Raw genomic sequence first — 20,035 nt, 5'->3', positions numbered from 1 at the left:
CTATTACATGGAGTGATGTCCTCCGCAACATGGGGAGAAGCGATCGCTTTGCCATCGCTCATCCCCAAGCAGGATAGCGGTGTGCCGGCGGCAGATCGCTATTAGACAGATCCAGATCTTTCAGCATGCTAAAAGATCTGCACTGCCCGATAAACGGGTGTTTGCTCGTTCATTGGGCATTTAGAGGCAGTATCAGACTGCTAGATGGTTGCTAACGAGCTTTCATAGGAAAGCCTGTTAGCCATTATCAGGCAGAAAATCTGGCAGTCTAATATACCCTTTAGGGCTTGTTCACATCACCGTTATGGATTCCATTATTGTTTTCCGTTATAACGGAATCCATAAGACGGAAGTTATAACGGAAGCCTTTAGGAGGCATAACTGTAAGGCCCGAGTAGCTATCTCACAACACCTGGGAAACAAGAATCCAAGCTTTCCTGGGTTTGACCTTTTTTCTTTTTTCATGGAGATAAGTGGTGCAAAGGTGTATGGCAGCTACTGATCCCCTCACAGCTGTGGAATGGGGGAGTCTGAGCTAGGAGTCCACAGAATGATACATTATCAGAAATGTATAAGGTGTGGGCATTGTCATTGGATGGATGTTTACATTGTATCATGTATTGTATCAGATTGTATTACCTTATATCAAATTGTGTGAAATGTGTCGCGTTGTATCAGGTTATTTCACACTGTATTATATATCACATCGTATCAGATATCTTATCACAGTGGATCAGATTGTAACACATGGCATCATGCATAAGATATTGTGTCTCATCATTCTGTCTCTCTTTCAGCGGACCCAATGACCACGTGTTTGTCTACTTCACTGACCACGGAGCGCCGGGACTGCTGGCTTTCCCCAATGACGATGTAAGCTCCTCCTTGAGGTTCTCAGTTGAGGTTTTGTTTTTTTGCTTTGTACTTTGTTTTTGCCGTCCAGATGTAGAGAATCCAGGAATGAAACCACTATGAGCGGTAACAATGTGCTTCTTGTCTTCTTAACTTTGACTTACAATGGAAGCAGCAAATACAAAATTTAAAATAGAAGAAAACTTCTGCAAAGAGATGTGTAATCCACCAAATCGCCATCTTGTTTCTCTGCTGGAGAGGTTAAAAGGAATAATGTTAGGGCACTTTCACACTAGCGTTTTTCTTTTCCGGCATAGAGTTCCATCCTAGGGGCTCTATACCAGAAAATAACTGATTCGTTTTATCCCCATGCATTCTGAATGGAGAGAAATCCGTTCAGGATGCATCAGGATGTCATCAGTTCAGTCACTGAACGGCGTTTTGGACGGAGGAAAATTCCAGGTCAGTTGCCGGATCCGGCGTTAATTTACATTGAAATGTATTAGTGCCGGATCCAGCATTAAAAATACTGCAATGCCGAATCCGTCCTTCCGGTCTGCGCATGCGCAGATCGGTAAAAATGTGAAAAAAAATATATAACAGATCCGTTTCTCCAGATGACATCCGGAGAGACGGATCCGTTCTTGCAATGCATTTGTAAGACTGATCCGGATCCGTGTACAAATGCTGTCCGTTTGCATGCAGATTGCGTGATCCAGCAGGCAGTTCCGGCGACTGAACTGCTTGCCGGATCACTCTGCCGCAAGTGTGAACGTACGCTTAGTTGTGACCACTTGGTTCAATCATCTTGTATATGAATGTACTATATTTTACAGACTATAAGATGCACCTAGGATTCAAATTAAAAAAGAAAAATAATAAGAAAAAATATATATTTTTCATCAGACCCCCATGCTTCACCCACCTTGGCTCAGACATAAAAAACAAAAAAATAAAATTGCCTCGCTTGCTCTGGATGGCGCTGCCACTTACTCACCCTCCCTGGTCTTCTCCCGGGCCTCACGCTGCCCTGTAATGTTGCACAGCGTCAGGTCATAGTGCGCGCCTACGTGCTCTACGTCCTGACGCTGTACACAGTCAGGACAGGGCCCGAAAGAAGATCCCTCACTGCTCCGTGTGCCTCCTGCATGTTAATGACAGCTTCCATAATGGAAGCGATCATTAGCATTCACGCCATTCCTCACTTTGGGGGGGGGAGGGGGGTGTCTTATAGTCTGAAAAATATGGTAATGATTGTGTGTATATGTGTAACCTATGTCTTCTGTCACAGCTGCACGTCAAGGATCTCAATGAAACCATTCAGTACATGTATGAAAACAAGAAGTACAAAAAGGTAAGAACTTCCCTGCACTGACATTTCCTATACACACTGATTTTTAATCCATGGAAAGTTCCATTCACAGACAGCAAGCAGAAATCTTGGTCAAATCATTGTACGAAAAGCCAGTCAAATTTTATGGCAGAGGCCACCCTGATGACGTTTCTCTTGCAGATGGTTCTGTATATTGAGGCCTGTGAGTCCGGATCCATGATGAACCATCTCCCCAATAACATTAATGGTGAGTAGGGAGGGGATTTATTGCAGCCATGAACCTCATCTACTGCTTTGGTTAAAAACGTATGGGGTAATTTATCAAATTGGTGTAAAGTATAACTGGTTTAGGTGCCCATAGCAACCAATCAGATTCCACCTTTCATTTTTGACAGCTCCTTTGGAAAATGAAAGTTGGAATCTGGTTTCTATGGGCAACTAAGCCGGTTCTACTTTAGACCAGTTTGGTAAATAATTCCATTAGTATCTGCTTTGAAATTGGTTCTTATAAATGGGAAAATTTTCAAATTGTCAACTTTTCTGCGTCCGGGAACAGCCTGCCAGATCTCTCTGAATTCCGGCATTGCCAGAAGCTTTAACAGTCACCGTCTGGCCCCATTCACAAAGATCCGGCAGCAACCTGGCGAACATGCCGAGAATCGGACAGATTAAAACCGCTGTGAGTAGCGACTTTCGTCCGGCCGTTGTTTGGCATGTTTGCAGGGTTGCGGCTGGATCTCTGCTGGTCCCCATTATAGTGAATGGTGCCGGCGAATGTCAGGTTGCGTCCAGCAGTGCCGGATCCAGACAGCGGGATTATCTGGAGCCAGGTGAGAACAGATTACAAATGCGCAAGTATGTGCCCATAAAATATTCATCCTTTTGTTTGGAATATCCAATAATCCCATTCCCTGGTATGCCCGATTATTGGAATCTTACTGGCCAGTCATATAGTTGCCTTGGGATGGTTGTGTTGCAGTGCTCTGCACATGATGCTCTCATCTCACTACCCCCACCGTCACGCTCCAGGCACTCAGCGCAGATGTCTGCAGACTGTGACGTCGCATTCCCCACTTATGCATCACTGATTGAAGAACTGAAACCGGCGCAGGATTCTGTAGGACGGTATCTGTCATAACTTGTGGTATTCTTAGTTTTACGGTCATGTGTTTGACAGGATCATGAGAAGCCACACTGCACACATTGTGAAATTCCTTTCTGCTGACATCCCATAATCCAGCACTTGTTTCTAGCACACAATTTACTGACGACCTATAGAAATTAACATGTAAACGGACCGAATGTCTTTACAGTCTACGCGACCACCGCGGCCAATCCTCACGAGTCGTCCTACGCCTGCTACTATGACGAATTGAGAGACACTTACCTGGGAGATCTGTACAGTGTCAGCTGGATGGAGGACTCCGATATGGTGAGCCTTCCTATATACTAAGGCCATCAGAGCGGCTATTCCTGCTGTAAATCCTTCTGATCAATGAATCAAGTGTAGTCATTGCTGATGTATTTTCTTGTAAGGGAAATCAGTGTAAGCAACAAAGAATTTTAAGCGAAGTCCACATCTCCAACCATTTCACTTAAAGGGCATCTGTCAGCAGTTTTGTACCTATGACACTGGCTGACCTGTTACATGTGCGCTTGGCAGCTGAAGACATCTGTGTTGGTCCCATGTTCATATGTGCCCGCATTGCTGAGAAATATGTAGTTTTATTATATTTAAATGAGCCTCTAGGAGCAACGGGGGCGTTACCATTACACCTAGAGGCTCTACTCTCTGCAATTGGAGCACCCTCTGGCAGGCAGTATAAACGTCATCAAGCCTGGCCCTGACTTCTAATGTCTCGCGCTGCACCGTGCGCTTCAGTATCCAGTACAGGAGCAGTACAGGAAATAGACTCTTCTGGTCTGCCTCTTTGAACATGGGACCAACACAGATGCCTTCAGATGCCAAGCGCACATGTAACCGGTCAGTCAGTGTCATAGGTACAAAACTGCTGACAGATGCCCTTCAACTGCTTCAGTTGAGAACTTTGCAAATAGAATTTTTTTTATTTTTATTAAAAGACTACAGCTTCAAACAAACCCCATGTAGTCTGATCCTGCAGTTGTGTTACTCCCTCTGCTCCTATCGTCTTGGTAGCCTCCAGACCGTAGAAGAGAAGGCAGAGGGAATCCGATAAAACACACATGCAAAGTACACAGGGACGCACATCAGTCTGTATAGGAACTGTAGACCCAAAACGGTAAGAGATTTTAAGTCAAGACTAGGGATGAGCGAATTTCATATTTTGAAGTTCGTGTGCGGTATTGTGTTGCAGTATTTACTGAATTGCGTTATGGATTCCGCTACCCTGGAACATAACGCAATTCCATTACAGAATGCCTTTAGAGGCATTCCGTTATTGATTCCGTCATAATAGAAGTCCATGGCCAGCATACCGGATCCGTCCGGTTTACGTTATGCTGGAGTCCTCTCCTGCATAACAGAAACCGGACGGATCCGTTATGCTGGCAATGGACTTCTATTATGAAATTCGCTCATCCCTAGTCAAGACCATTCTCTAAAACCGAATTTTCCTATTTTTATTTTCCAGGAGGATTTGTCAAAAGAGAAGTTACACCAGCAGTTTGTCCTAGTGAAGCAGCACACAAACTCCAGTCATGTGATGCAGTACGGGAATCGGGTGAGTTACCAAAAAACATCTTCATAATGGCGTCCCAAAAAAAATCTATTCAGCCATTCTATCTGTTTCTAAGACAGCTGGGTGGCAGCCAGGAGGGCTTCCAATCCATCACCACAGGGGTCATCGCACAGGGGTCTGTGCCCTTCATGACGAGGTAGATTTACAGCTTTGCACTGTAGGAAAGGTGGGTGACAACAGCTTTGGAAGCCGTAATGGTGACGATGTCGCCCTTCTTTCTTTGGAATAAATTTAAAGGGGTTTTACCATGAAGATATTACTATGCAATGAGTAGGGCATTTCAGTATGCACGCAGTAAAACGTACACTAGATTTTCCTCTTTGGTGGCGCTGTTTTCTGTTTGCCCATCTGGCCCACCTTAGGCTACTTTCACACGAGCGTTCTGCTGTCCGCTCGTGAGCTCCGTTTGAAGGAGCTCACGAGCGGAGCAGAACGCTTCCGTCCAGCCCTGATGCAGTCTGAATGGATGCGGATCCGCTCAGACTGCATCAGTCTGGCGGCGTTCAGCCTCCGCTCCGCTCGCCTCCGCACGGCCAGGCGGACACCTGAACGCAATGTAAGTCAATGGGAACGGATCCGCTTGAAGATGACACCATATGGCTCAATCTTCAAGCGGATCCGTCCCCCATTGACTTTACATTGAAAGTCTGAACGGATCCGCTCAGGCTACTTTCGCACGAAATTTTTCTAAGTTATTAATGCAGACGGATCCGTACTGAACGGAGCCTCCGTCTGCATTAATATGATCGGATCCGTTCAGAACGGATCCGATCAAGCGCTAGTGTGAAAGTAGCCTTATCTTGCTTTCAGAGGTGGACTGACATGGACATGCTCAGTAGCATCCATGCTTTCAGTGCTGGCAGTGATCTCGCTGTGAACTGGTCCAGACACCTTTCAATCATTCATTCCTACTTCTAAATTCATATAAATGTATAGCTCTATCTCCCTCTAGACCAGGGATGCTCAACTTGCGGGCCTCCAGCTGTTGTAAAACTACAACTCCCACAATGCCCTGCTGTAGGTTGATAGCTGTCGGCTGTCCGAGAATGCTGGGAGTTGTAGTTTTGCAACAGCTGGAGGGCTGCAGGTTCTAGACAGTGCAGAAGGAAACTGGGGAGGGGCAAGACATAAGATATATATATCCTCTGGGGCTATATGTGGGGGACTATTTTCTATGCAGGAGAGGAAGGGGTTAACAAGCTTATTGCAGGGTATTCTGGGGGATGCAGGTGCTTAATGAGCTGCTGCCCACCCACAGAAGGTAAGCTAGGCCTCCAAATAAGTGACTAAAAAGAGATAACCCCCTCTGAAGGGTATTGTCTGGTTTCCCCCCCGCCGATCACTTGTATGAGGAGTCTGCGGTACTTGTACGAGCGTTGTGTTCTCTTCACAGTTTACCTGGTCGCCGGCGACATTGCAGCAGTGTAATTACAGCTCCTCCATCCCATTTACTTGTAAGTGCAAGGGAATGGGACCAAGGAGATGTAATTACACTGCTCGCCGCTGCGGTGTCGATGGTGAGCAGGTAAACCGTAAAGACAATACAGTGCTCATGAGGACACTCCAAACAGCTGATCGTAAGGGGTGCCGAGAGTAGGACCCCGACGATCCTATATTGATGTCCTATCCTAAGGATAGGTCTTTAATATCTGAAACCGAACAGCACGGAATCCGCTGGATAGGATTGGTAACAACTGCATAGAAGAGTTGGAGTCAAAGACTTGTCAGCGGAGCTTGCGATCTACATCCTGTCTTGTCTGACCTTCTTCTCGCCTTGGTTTTCACAGACCATCTCCCATATGAAAGTGAAGCAGTTTCAAGGCAACGGTAAGACGGTGGCCCCTCGTCTCAGCTTACCGCCAGTGAAGCAGATGGATTTGACCCCAAGCCCAGACGTTCCTATGGCCATCCTGAAAAGAAAATTTATGGCCACCAATGACCTCACAGAGGCCCGTAATATAATGGCGAGAATCAAGTCACTCCAGGAGGTAAGAGATGAAACCTATGTTCGTTGAACATAATTGCCTCTGGCCATGTGTTCCTATTCACTGACCGCAAGCAGGAATTGGTGGAATTGAATTTGAAAGCTACATAATTTGTTTTACAATAATAAAAGGGATTGTTTCATCTGGACATTTATGGCATTTCCACAGGATATGCCATAAATGTCCAGTAGGTGCAGCTACCATCTATGGGGCCCAGTCTGGGAATGGAGAGGTGCTTCATTGTTTTCGGAAGTCCCATTGAAGTGAATGGAGACAGCTGCATGAGTGCAGCCACCTCTCCATTCCTGGTGGCGTGAGTTGGGGCCCCATCTCGAGAGAGATGAGGGTTGACCTCTGGAACCCGATCCTATCGGACATTTATGGTATATACTTTGGATATGCTGTAAATGTCCAGATGGGAATACCCCTTCATCTGTCAGCAGATTTGTGCCTATGACACTGGCTGACCGGTTACATGTGCTGCTGAAGGCATTTGTGTTGGTCCCATGTTCATATGTGTCCGCGGATGCCCTTTAAGGCCCTGCAAACGGGTAGTCTCTAGAAATTGGTGGGTTATATCTGAATTATTGGATGGCCGTGTGCACATCACACCAGATGAAACTGCTGCAGTCACATCTGTATGAGGATGACTGGAAGGGAGGATGCCAAGAAATGCAGAGCTGGGCATAATCCTCCTCTGTGCCAGTCAAGTTTTCAAAACCCTCCAGCCTCTCTGAGTTGTACTGACTGTGACGTGATGGGCACCAGGGTTGCCACAACCCAGATCCAAGGCGACAAAATTATGAATGTCCTAAAGCAGGGATGCCCAACCTGCGGCCCTCCAGCTGTTGCAAAACTACAACTCCCAACATGCCCTGATAGCTGTAGTCTGTTCAGACGTGCTGGGAATTGTAGTTTCTCGCCCATTTTCCTTGGGGGACACAGACCTTGGGTATAGCTCAGCTCCCTAGGAGGCGTGACACTAAGTAAAACTGTTAAGCCCCTCCTCCATCAGCTATACCCTCAGCCTGGAGATAGAGGCTACCAGTTTTAGCTTAGTGTCCAAGGAGGCAAGACACTCCCTGCTACTGCAGGGCTGTTTTCTCCTTGTTGTTTTAATTTTTCTCTAATTTTGTTATTTTATTTTTGTTTTTTCCTAGGGATACCAGAGACGCATTGGACCTCTCTGTTCTCCCGGGGTTGAGCTGCACCAGTGCCAACGTATTTGCGCTGCTGCCTCCCCCACTGAAGCAATAGGAGGATCTGGGCAGCACTGGCTCCCCTACATCCCGCCAGCTAGGGGGTCGCCCGCACGCCAAGCCCCTCTTCCAGCTTCCTGCCACTGCGGTGCCAGTGGCTGAAGGGGCGACCCTGCTGGAAGGAACTGAGGGTGAAGACAGGTAAGATGGCTTTTTCCAGACTATTCCCTGTCCCTGTTTGCACTGGGTTCGGGGGGCACCCGTGATCGACCGCTTCCTGCGCTTCTCATTGAGCGCTCTGTCAGATCTCCCCATCTGCGGCTGCTTCCACATCCCCAAGCTGACGTCCCCCCACGCTGTTTAGACACGCATACCTTTGATAGCCCGGCTTGCTCTCCTCCTTGCTACCTCCCCGCCGCCGCCCGCTCCGTGCCGTGATCGGGGGGGTGGGGCTTAGGCCCGACATCGGCGGTTCGGGTTCGGCGGGACGAGGGACAGGTGACGGAGGTCACCCACCTTACGAGCTCAGTCAAGTACATATCGCCGCGCTCTTGGGGCCTGCGGGCCTTTATTCTACAGCATAAGCCTGAGAATCTTCGGCAGCAGGGGGTGTGTGTTTTTTCGCGCGCGTCATTGGGGTCGGAGTTTCGTTCGGAGACATTCAAGCGTGGAGGGGGCGGAGCTTGTTCCCGCGCCTCTGCTGAAGTTTGCCGCGCTTCCTCACTCCGGACTGAAGCTGAGACACGTGGGAGACTCCTGGTGCATTGCTGTGGACGCACGCTGGCTTTCTGCTATTGCTGCCTTCCGCGGCTGCTGATCTGGACCTTCACTCCTAGGGAGCTGACCTGACGTTCTTCTGAGGCACTGGTAGGACAGTTAACCCTCTCCTAACCCTCCTGGTCATAGCCGCTGCAACCCCTTGTGGTCCCTGTATCAAGGTACGACCACTTGTCAGCATGTCTGATCCCACGGGTGCCCCCAAACCCTGGTACCATGCCTGTACCGCCTGCAAGGAACTTTTTCCGCGTGGGCAATCTGAGCCGCATTGCCTTGCATGTCAGGCCCCGGTGCAGGGCCCGCTTCCCGCTGCGCCCCCTGTTGTCTCTGAACCCCCTGACTGGGCTAGGTCTCTGTCTCTGGCGGTGGAGAGCCTTACACACGTAGTGGGCCGTCTCGTGGATAGACCGCCTCTCCCGCAGGCTGCCGATATCCCTGTCGCACCCGCTGGGAATTCCGTTTCTGCCGCCCCCACTGATTCCCTGCCTCCCAGTGAATCTTCCAGGGCCCGGCGTACTCAGAAACGTTCAAGGGTTGAGCGCACATCTTCTCCTGATGTTTCGCTCTCTCCGCCATGCGTGCGAGCTCAGTCAAGTCTATCCTCTCAAAGGGATACACCTTCTGAGGGAGAACTGGCGGATTCGGATGTGGACATGGACTCAGAGCTCCCGTCAAAATTGTCATCCGCGGTGGGACATCTTATCACTAGCATCCGTGATACCTTTCAGCTACACAATGACCCCCCCAGCTCTGAACAGGCCGGCGTGTCCTTTCTCCGACCCAGACAGGCCTCCAAGGTTTTTCCCATACATGCAGATTTTTCTTCTGTGGTATCCAAGGCTTGGACTCGGCCTAACGTCCGCTTTGTTACACCAAAAAAGCTGGACATTTGCTACCCCTTTCCTGCGGATTCTGTGACCACCTGGACATCTCCGCCCAAGGTTGAGCCTCCCGTGGCTCGCCTGTCCAAAAGCACTGCTATTCCTGTACAGGACGGATCTTCCCTCCAGTCTGCTGAGGACGGTCGTACGGAATCCCTCTCCAAGGCAATATTCACTGCCTCTGGTTCGGCCCTTAGACCGGTCTTTGCCTCCGCCTGGGTTGGTAAAGCGGTCTCTGAATGGGGTTTGCAGCTGGAGCAGGAGTTGGGGTCGGACGTTCCTGTTCAGGACCTCCGTTCCTTAGCCCAGCTAATTATCCAGGCTGGAAAATTTATCTGTGAGGCCTCCCTTGATGCGGGTGCCCTCATTGCCCGTTCCTCTGCCCTGGCAGTTTCTGTCAGGAGGGAACTCTGGCTGAAGGTTTGGGCGGCGGACGCCGCTTCCAAACGCTCCTTGGCCGGCCTACCGTTCACGGGTTCCCGCTTGTTCGGGACCCGCCTGGACGAACTTATATCAGAGGCCACGGGTGGGAAAAGTACTCGCCTCCCCCAGTCCAGGCCAAAGGGCGCCCCACGTGGTCGCGCGGGTTCGTCCCGCTTTCGGTCCTTTCGTAAGCCCTCCGGATCTAGACCCGGGGCCGGTTCTTCTTCCTCTGGCCCAACCCAGGATAGACGCAAGAAGCCGTTTTTTCGGGCGCAACCTACCTGGCGCAAGACCCAGCCTGCACGGGCTCCCACAGGCCAGCAGCCCTCTGCCTGAAGGTGCGCCCCCACCCACCCGGGTGGGGGGCCGCCTTCTCCTTTTCAGGAACGTTTGGCGGAACCACATCTCAGACGCATGGGCGCTCGAGATTGTATCTTGCGGGTACAAGATCGAATTTGCGTATATTCCGCCAGACCGTTTCTTCCGGTCCCGTCCTCCGCGGGATCCCGTACGAGCGGCCTCTTTCTTCGCGGCCGTTCGCTCACTAATGGACAAGGGTGTCGTCGCCCCGGTGCCTCCGACGGAAAGGTTCAGGGGGTTCTATTCGAACCTCTTTGTGGTCCCCAAGAAGGAAGGCTCGGTGCGACCGATCTTGGACCTAAAGCGCCTGAACCGCTTTCTCCGCCTGCAGAGATTCCGGATGGAGTCTCTCCGGTCCGCAGTGGCCTCCCTGGAAAAGGGGGATTTCATGGCCTCCATCGACGTTCAGGATGCATACCTCCACGTTCCGGTTGCTCCATGTCATCACCGCTTCCTGCGCTTCGCGGTGGGGGACGATCACTTCCAGTTCGTCGCCCTTCCCTTTGGTCTAGCAACGGCTCCTCGGGTGTTCACCAAGGTCCTGGCCCCTGTCTTGGCCCTTCTACGTTCAAGAAGTGTTTTTCTTCTTCCGTACTTGGACGACATCTTGGTCAAGGCACCCTCCTTTTCACAGGCATCCGGCAGTGTGGATCTCACTCTGGAGACCCTGACGCGGTTTGGTTGGATTATCAACCACCCCAAGTCTTCCCTTACCCCCTCCAGACGGCTGATCTTCCTGGGGATGCTCCTGGATACGGAACTGGCAGAGGTCCGCCTTCCGTCGGACAAGAGTCTGGCCCTTCGCGGGTCGGTTCGCAGCCTTCTCCGTCATCACCGTCCTTCCCTCAGATCCAGCATGCGGTTGCTGGGGAAGATGGTTGCCTGTTTCGAAGCGGTGCCGTTCGCACAATTCCGATCCCGCACCTTTCAGAGGGCGATTCTGTCGGCCTGGGACAAATCACCGAGGAGTCTGGACAGGACCTTCCTTCTGCCTCCCCTGGCTCGGGCTTCCCTCAGCTGGTGGTTGCGTATCCCTCTAAGGGGGAGGTCCTTCCTTCCACTGAACTGGCTGGTGATTACCACCGATGCCAGCTTACGGGGGTGGGGGGGGGGGGGGGGTTTCCCTCCCCGATCCGTCCAGGGCGTTTGGTCTCTATCGGAGTCCAGACTTCCAATCAACATTCAGGAGCTGAGGGCGGTTCTTTTGTCCCTCAGACACTGGACCCATCTACTGAGGGGCCACCCTGTTCGGATCCAATCGGACAATGCCACGGCGGTGGCGTACATAAACCATCAGGGAGGCACCCGCAGCGCTGCGGCGATGCAAGAGGTGTCCCTCATTCTCCTCTGGGCGGAGACGCACGTGCCAGCCTTGTCTGCGATTTACATCCCGGGGGTAGACAACTGGGCGGCGGATTTCCTCAGCCGGTCCACCATCGATCCGGGAGAATGGTCTCTGCACCCAGAGGTGTTCGAGGCCCTTTGTCTTCGCTGGGGTCGCCCCGACGTGGACCTCATGGCCTCCAAATTCAACCACAAGGTTCCCCTATACCTAGCCAGGGCACGGGACCCGGAGGCATACGGCGCCGACGCGCTCGTCCTTCCGTGGCGCCAATTCTCCCTTCTGTACGTCTTTCCTCCTCTTCCCCTCCTGCCACGGGTTCTTCGGAGGATCGTGGCAGAGGGCGTTCCCGCGATTCTGATCGCCCCGGATTGGCCCCGTCGGTCCTGGTACGCCGACCTAATGTTGCTGTTGGCAGACGCTCCGTGGCCACTGCCCTCCAGGGAGGACCTTCTCTCTCAGGGTCCGATCTTCCACGAGCATTTAGGCTCGCTACGTTTGACGGCGTGGCTGTTGAGACCGCCGTCTTAACGCGACGGGGTTTCTCCGCGGACGTTGTCCGCACCATGATCCGTGCTCGTAAGCCCGTATCCTCGAGGATCTACTATCGGGTTTGGAGGTCCTATCTGGGGTTCTGTGAGTCCCGGAGCATCCCACCTCTCCGGTTTTCTCTTCCCACGATCCTGTCCTTCCTCCAGTCGGGTCTGGACCTGGGGCTGGGCCTCAGTTCTCTGAAGGGACAGATTTCGGCGCTGTCTATTCTAATCCAGCGTCCTCTGGCCCCTCTAGGGCCGATTAAGACCTTTTTGCAAGGGGTGGCTCACTCTGTTCCGCCGTACCGCCCTCCGGTTCCTTCCTGGGACCTGAATGTGGTGCTCTCAGCGCTTCAATCTGCCCCCTTCGAGCCCTTGCGGGAGGTCTCCCTTCGCCTTCTGTCCTGCAAGGTCATCTTTCTTGTGGCCATCACGTCTCTCCGACGGGTGTCGGAGTTAGCGGCTCTTTCTTGCTCCGAACCTTTCCTGATCTTCCACCAGGATAAGGTTGTGCTTCGGCCAGTCCCGGCCTTCCTGCCAAAGGTGGTCTCCGCCTTTCACATCAATGAGGCCATCGTCCTTCCGTCGTTCTGTCCCTCTCCTTCCCACTCCAGAGAACGGGAACTGCACCGTCTGGATGTGGTCAGGGCGTTGAGGATTTACTTGGAGGTCACCGGATCCTTCCGGCGCACGGATTCCCTGTTTGTGGTTCCGGAGGGTTCGCGCAAGGGTTTGGCGGTCTCCAAGGTGGCCATTGCCCGTTTCATTAAACTGGCGGTGTCTGAGGCTTATCGAGCCAAGGGCAGGGCTCCGCCCTTCGGCATCACTGCTCATTCCACCAGAGCAGTCGGGGCTTCCTGGGCGCAGAGGCATCGGGCCTCGGCTGAGCAGTTGTGCAAAGCGGCCACTTGGTCCTCTCTGCACACTTTCACCAGGTTCTATAGAGTGCATACGCATGCGTCAGCGGATGCTGCTTTGGGCCGCCTGGTTTTGCAGGCTGCGGTTTCCTGATGCTCCGGTGGTCCGCCTTGGGTTGTAGTCCCTCCCTTCTTGGACTGCTCTTGAACGTCCCAAGGTCTGTGTCCCCCAAGGAAAATGGGCGAGAAAAGGAGATTTTTGTATAACTTACCAGTTAAATCTCTTTCTCGCTCTTCCTTGGGGGACACAGCACCCACCATTCTGTGTTTTGGTTATAGGGTTATGGTCTGGCGCCCCGTTGGGTTGCTGGCTGTTGTTTGCATTGTTGGTTGTTATCCTTTCACTACTTGGACACGCAACTGGTAGCCTCTATCTCCAGGCTGAGGGTATAGCTGATGGAGGAGGGGCTTAACAGTTTTACTTAGTGTCACGCCTCCTAGGGAGCTGAGCTATACCCAAGGTCTGTGTCCCCCAAGGAAGAGCGAGAAAGAGATTTAACTGGTAAGTTATACAAAAATCTCCTTTTTGCAACAGCTGGAGGGCTGCAGGTTGGGCATCCCTGGCCTAAAGTTTGGCAGGATGAAATTGGACCATCCGGGGCATGCTGGGAGTTGTAGTTTTGTAGCAGCTGCAGATCGCTGCTTCACACCATTATTTTGTACCAAAATGATGGTGCATGTCCTTAAGAAAACAAGTACATTTAACAGGTCATCTAAACTACTTCCCTTTTTTATACACTTTTCAAAAGTAAAATGTGTCTAAAACCCCTAATGTACCTGGTTAGGGGCATGAGCGCCACTTTTTTGCTGCACTTTGTGCTTTTTGTTAGCAGCGGTCTGCTGTGGTTCAGAGGACCGTGTCTGTCACATCCATGTGCCCTGATGCGTTGTATGGGCAGCACGGTGGCTCAGTGGTTAGCACTGGTGACTTGCAGCGCTGGGGTCCTAGTCTCGTATTCAACCAAGTGCTTAAAATAAAATGAAAATATGGGCGGTGGGGACCCAAAGAGACAACCTCTTTAAATCAGAATATAGTCAGAGTATAAATATTCTATTTAGCTAGTTTATCTTAAGCTCATGTTACACTGGTAGATAATTGTTCAGATCCTCGCTATCATATGGGAACACTTCCTTCCCGACAGTCGCCTTGAAGATCTGCCTGCCGAATATAAGCCTTAGTCTCTTAGGCTAGTTTCACACTAGCGGCAGGGGATTCAGTCAGGCTGTTCCGGCGGGTGAACAGCCTGTCGTACTGCATGCAGTACTTTTAGTCTGGCTGCCTCTCTGCGCTGCCGTGCTGCCGCCGGAACTCCGCCCCGCCCCCATTATAGTCAATGGGGACAGAGTGGCAGTTCAGGGGCACACGGTCACTAGCGGCAGGACGGATCCGACAGGCTTTTCACCCGCCGGAACAGCCTGCCGGAGTGCCCAGCCGCTAGTGTGAAAGTACCCTTAGATAGGTTATAGATGCTTGGGGACAACTGCTGTTACTCAGCCTGTAGTGGCTGTCACCCAGCTCTCCACAGACCCTGAATGACATGTTGATGTGGCCTGTAATAATTATTTATATATATATATCCTGGGTTCTGAGAAAAGAGAATAGGTAGACTCTGCACCTGTCACCATAAAAATGCGGTGTAATCTGCAGGCAGCATGTTATAGAGCAGGAGGAGCTGAGCAGATTGGGATATAGGGATATAGCTTTGTAGGAAAAGATTCAGTATAACTTGTAATTTAGTCATTTAAGTTTCTGCTCATTCTGGGCTTTGAAGTCCAGGAGGCGGTCCTATCAGTGATTGACAGTTATCTCTGTATACACAGTCATGGAAGGAAGGCTGTCAATTACTGATAGGACCGCCTCCTGGACTTCAAAGCCTAAAATCAGCAGGAAATTGAATACTTTTCAAGTTATATTGAATCTTTTGCTGTAAAAATATATATCAATCTGCTCAGATCCTCCTGCTCTATAACATGCTGCCTGAAGCTGAAACACTGCGTTCAACGTGACGGGTTCCCTTTAAAGGGCATCTGTCAGCAGTTTTGTACCTATGACACTGGCTGCCCCGTTACATGTGCTCTTGGCAGCTGAAGGCATCCATGTTGGTCCCATGTTCATATGTGCCCGCATTGCTAAGAAAAATGATGTTTTAATATATGCAGATGAGCTGCTAGGAGCAACGGGGGCGTTACCATTACTCCTAGAGGCTCTGCTCTCTCTGCAACTGTCACTCTCTCCACTTTAATTCAGAGTATCAGGCAGTGTAAACATAATCACACCTGGTCCTGTCAACAAAGTGGAGAGAGAGGTACAGTTGTAGAGGGAGCAGAGCCTCTAGGTGTAATGGTAACGCCCCCGTTGCTCCTAGCGGCTCATCTGCATATGTTAAAACATAATTTTACCCCCACTATATCAATGTTTATTGATTCTGCTGGAAATAGCGTGCCTACATACACTACGTCCTGACGCCGTACGCAGGGCCTGGAGGAAGACCAGGGAGCGGGGAGAACAGCGCCAATGTTAGGTTAGGACCCACTCATAGAGGCAACCTTGGCGTGGTGAGTGGGCTTATGCCTTTTGATCAAAATGTACACTAATGCCTCATTCAGCATGTAGCATAGGAGGCGGTACACATGCGCTATTTAGTGCTGTCTCCTGCAGAAGTAGCAGGGATGAGATCTCCCTTTATCACAATTCAGTTTTCTCTATCTAACCGCTTAGGTGCCACAGTCCACATTGACAGTGGCATCTAATGGGTTAAACGGCTGTACTGGACCGTTTGAGCAGGCCGTTGGCTGTGTAATACAAGCAATGGTGCAGGCGCTGGGGCCGGCTCCGTTACACTGTCATATACTATTCAGTTTGTTGGAACGAGCCGCATACCGTGATATCTTAGTGCATCACAGGAAGGGGTTAATTATAACAATGAGCTGTGAGAAATCTGTACCCGTTGCTCCCCTCCAGCTTCTATTTTTTTTATATATATATTTTTTCTTCGCAGGCAAAGTCTTTGATAAAAGAAACGGTGAAAAAGATAGTCTTCCTGGTGGCGGGTGCGGACGAGATGGCGGATGAAATACTCAGCGACCAGGTCATCATCAACGACATGTCCTGTTACCGCTCGGCAGCTGAGCACTTCAAGACGCGGTGCTTCAACTGGCACATCCCACTGGTGAGACATTGAGGGGGCACTATGGCACGGACCGCCATGTCGAGCGGTTTAGCTGATGCCAGGCGGCTTCGCATTACTGGCGCCACCTGGTAACAAGAAGCAGACTCTCGGGTATAGAGTGCCGGCGGCTGAGCTCTGCTATATCTACCTATAGGTCCTGCTTATATTGTGTCTATGTGGAAGCTGCTGCTTCTGTTTGATATTCATCCCAGGACGGTCCCTTTAAGACGATACTTCTGCGTAGGTCAGGGATGGCCAACCTGTGGTTCTCCAGATGTAAAACTCCAACTCCCTCCATGCCTTGCTGTAGACTGTCCGGGCATGCTGGGAGTTGTAGTTTTGCAACAGGTTGTCCATCCCTGGCCTAGGTGATGTCTGTGTCAGAGAAGTAATGACTGTCTTGTCGTTGCAGTATGAATACGCCATGAGGCAGCTGTACACTCTGGTGAATCTATGCGAGTCCGGTTACCCCCTGGAAAGGTAAGTGCCCACCACTTTTCTTCTCCATTTACATGGCACAGTGCGGGAGTAATATACAGACTCCCCTTCCCCCACAGTTTGCTTAATCATAAACCTTTGTTCATGGTCACAAGATAATACTGCCCTATACACATGGGCGCACAGTGTTCAGTTGGGACTGGGCGATTGTTTTTATTTTTACAGAATAGTCAAATCAATTTGGTCCGCCTGCCGCATCACTAAGCCCGCCAACCTGCCACATCATTTGCCCGCTTTTCCGCATCACATACGTGCCTGCCCTACCGTCTTTTGCCTCCCTGCCGCTACCACCTGCACCGCCTATCTATGTATATATAGTAACCCCTGCACTGCCAGTCTCTCTCTCACTCACATATATATCACCTAGCAGCACGGAGATTACACTATATACTGGAAGTGCAGGGGTTACTATAATATATTCAGTTTAAGTAAAGCTGGCTTCACATAACTTTTTTCCTATACAAAAAAACGTACCGGTATACGTTTAACGGATGCCTCAGACTGATGCAATACAGTGACATCCGTTCACCATAGAATACCACTGAAAATAAATAAATACATTTTTTTTATGGATACGCTGTTTTTACCAGACTATGCAGGATACAAGAACGTGCTGTGCTGCGTTCTTGTATCTCTTTTTTTTTTTTTTCCCCCTAATGTATACATCAAACGGAGACCTAAAACGTGATGTGAACCCACCCTAACAAAACTAAGAAAATCGAGATTCAAATCGAAAATCGTCCATGGTGTTGAAAAAAAATTTATCTATTTTATTTTTGGGCAAAATCGGTGCAGTCATCCATACATCACACTCTGATCGGGTCAGTTAGGCCAACAGCTCACTTAATTTGGGGGTTGTCTACACCTGGAGGATGTGTGTAATACAGGTAACACCTGTATAATTCTGTCCCTGGAGGGCGGTATTTCACAGGATTATGGTATAAGAACGGTATTGAAATATAAGGCAATTACCGCCAATCAAAGGGGCTAAAGAGAAAATACCCAGGTACTTGCTAGCTGCGTCAGTTCAAAACTAGATGGAGGTGTTTATTTAAACCCTCCCCACCACAAAAAGCTCAATGTTCTGCTGGTGCAGTCACTGTGTACATACATTACTTATCCTGTACTGATCCTCAGTTACATCCTGTATTATACTCCAGAGCTGCACTCACTATTCTGCTGGTGCAGTCACCATGTACATACATAACATTACTTATCCTGTACTGATACTGAGTTACATCCTGTATTATACTCCAGAGCTGCACTCACTATTCTGCTGGTGCAGTCACTGTGTACATACATTACTTATCCTGTACTGATCCTCAGTTACATCCTGTATTATACTCCAGAGCTGCACTCACTATTCTGCTGGTGCAGTCACTGTGTACATACATTACTTATCCTGTACTGATCCTGAGTTACATCCTGTATTATACTCCAGAGCTGCACTCGCTATTTTGTTGATTCCATTTGGAAACAGCAAGTTTATGCACTGTGTAAACAAACACTTGTAATTCCCCAGACACTGGGAATGCTGGGAGATTTCAGCTCTGTGGTATACAATAGGATCAGTGTATGTTGGAGGTTCGTTCTATAATTATACTTATTATATATGTGTTATGTATGTTCTCTAGATAAGCCCGTTATTTCCTTTTTTCCCCCCAGAATCCAGCAGGCTATGGATAGCGTGTGCGACCATCTACACTGATGCAGCAGGTAACACAGGCAGCACCTGTAGAGAAACCAGGGAGACCGCGATGATCAGCCCCCTCTGGGTTTGCTCTCCTGCAGCTGCTACTCCGCACGAACAGCTCTGCTGTATCAGACCTATAACCTCCTACAAGGCCGGTCACCCTATAACCCTGGACTATCAAGTCAGTAATATGTGTATATGATGAACCGAATCATGCAGCAAAATTAGTTTCCTGCAACACCGCCGACGAACTCTGAGTGGCCGGGGGCAGAGGTGACCCCAGTATCGTGACACAACGCCACCTGGTGGCCTTCAGAAGTGACAGTGACACTGCTCTATGATGCTCGACCACTGATCAATGCTGTAAAAAAATCTGATTGCTTCTTTAGATTCCTCCAGTTCTTACATCCAGAACTGTCACCCGCTGACATGTAAGATTTTAGCTTTATTTTTTAGATGTAGATTGTTTTTAAAAAGCTGCTCAGTCGTGATCATCGCCTTAAAGTGAACTAAAAACTTGAATTTTAAACATTGCTTTACCATCTCTCTCCACTTAGGATTTCAGATCTGGCGTTAAATCTGTTCTGCTCCCGTTACATCCAGAGCTGCATTCATAATTCTGTTGATTTTGATGTTGATGTTGGCTTGCATTTTTTTTTTTTTTGTTATACTATAGTTTTTGATATAGCTCCCAGGTTATTATACTCCAGAGCTGCATTCATATTTCTGATGCAGGTCATCCCATTTTATTGGTGAATTAATATTTTCTTGGCTGTGGGAGAGAGTGAATTTTTATATTTTTTTGATTTGTTTTTACATCAGACTGATTTTGTATGCAAGTCACCTCATTTCATCATAGGAGCTGTACTCAGCCGAGTGCAGAACTGTGGCAGCCAGCAGGTTTGTGAATGCAGCTCTGGAGGTGACTAGAGTATGACAGATCAGAGAAGCAGAGCATTTGCTACATTGGTCGATATTCATTGTACATTTGTGTGTGATGACTGCTGGTTTTTGGAAAAAGAGAGCCGCAACCTGGTTGACGTGAGGGAACTACTCAACTTCCCCCCCCCCCCCCCGTTCTATTTTATGGCTGTACAAGTCCTATAACTTTTTGGGGACAAACTCCAGTGGATTTGAGATTTTATGGTAACGCCCCGCCTCCTACACTTAACCCAGAGACGCTAACCCTGGATGGACATCTACTAAATAATACCGCACTATAATGCAGCAACAGATTATGTGAATATAATAAATATGAATGTAAAAAAAGTATTGATATAACCCAAAATCTCTGTGTTTGATGCACTCAACCAAATATTTAGCACTTTTGATTAAAAATTTGACTCCCAAAA

At 49.5% G+C, this 20,035-nt stretch overlaps 1 protein-coding gene across 1 annotated transcript in view; it reads left to right on the top strand.

Annotated features, from left to right (window-relative positions):
• Positions 1-20,035, top strand: part of LGMN (legumain) — a 31,199-nt gene extending 11,164 nt beyond the window's left edge. The window contains exons 6-14 of the mRNA XM_044271816.1: positions 798-873; positions 2,144-2,206; positions 2,366-2,432; positions 3,499-3,617; positions 4,798-4,887; positions 6,693-6,893; positions 16,322-16,492; positions 16,905-16,972; positions 18,656-20,035. Coding sequence (XP_044127751.1) covers positions 798-873; positions 2,144-2,206; positions 2,366-2,432; positions 3,499-3,617; positions 4,798-4,887; positions 6,693-6,893; positions 16,322-16,492; positions 16,905-16,972; positions 18,656-18,698 — 898 coding nt within the window. The 3' untranslated portion in view covers positions 18,699-20,035. The remainder of the gene's footprint in view (positions 1-797; positions 874-2,143; positions 2,207-2,365; positions 2,433-3,498; positions 3,618-4,797; positions 4,888-6,692; positions 6,894-16,321; positions 16,493-16,904; positions 16,973-18,655) is intronic.

The sequence above is a fragment of the Bufo gargarizans genome, chromosome 11, assembly GCF_014858855.1.
Source record: "Bufo gargarizans isolate SCDJY-AF-19 chromosome 11, ASM1485885v1, whole genome shotgun sequence".
Lineage (NCBI taxonomy): Eukaryota > Metazoa > Chordata > Amphibia > Anura > Bufonidae > Bufo > Bufo gargarizans.
The sequence above is the reverse complement of the archived record's forward strand: the minus strand, read 5'-3'. Positions and strand labels throughout refer to the sequence as shown.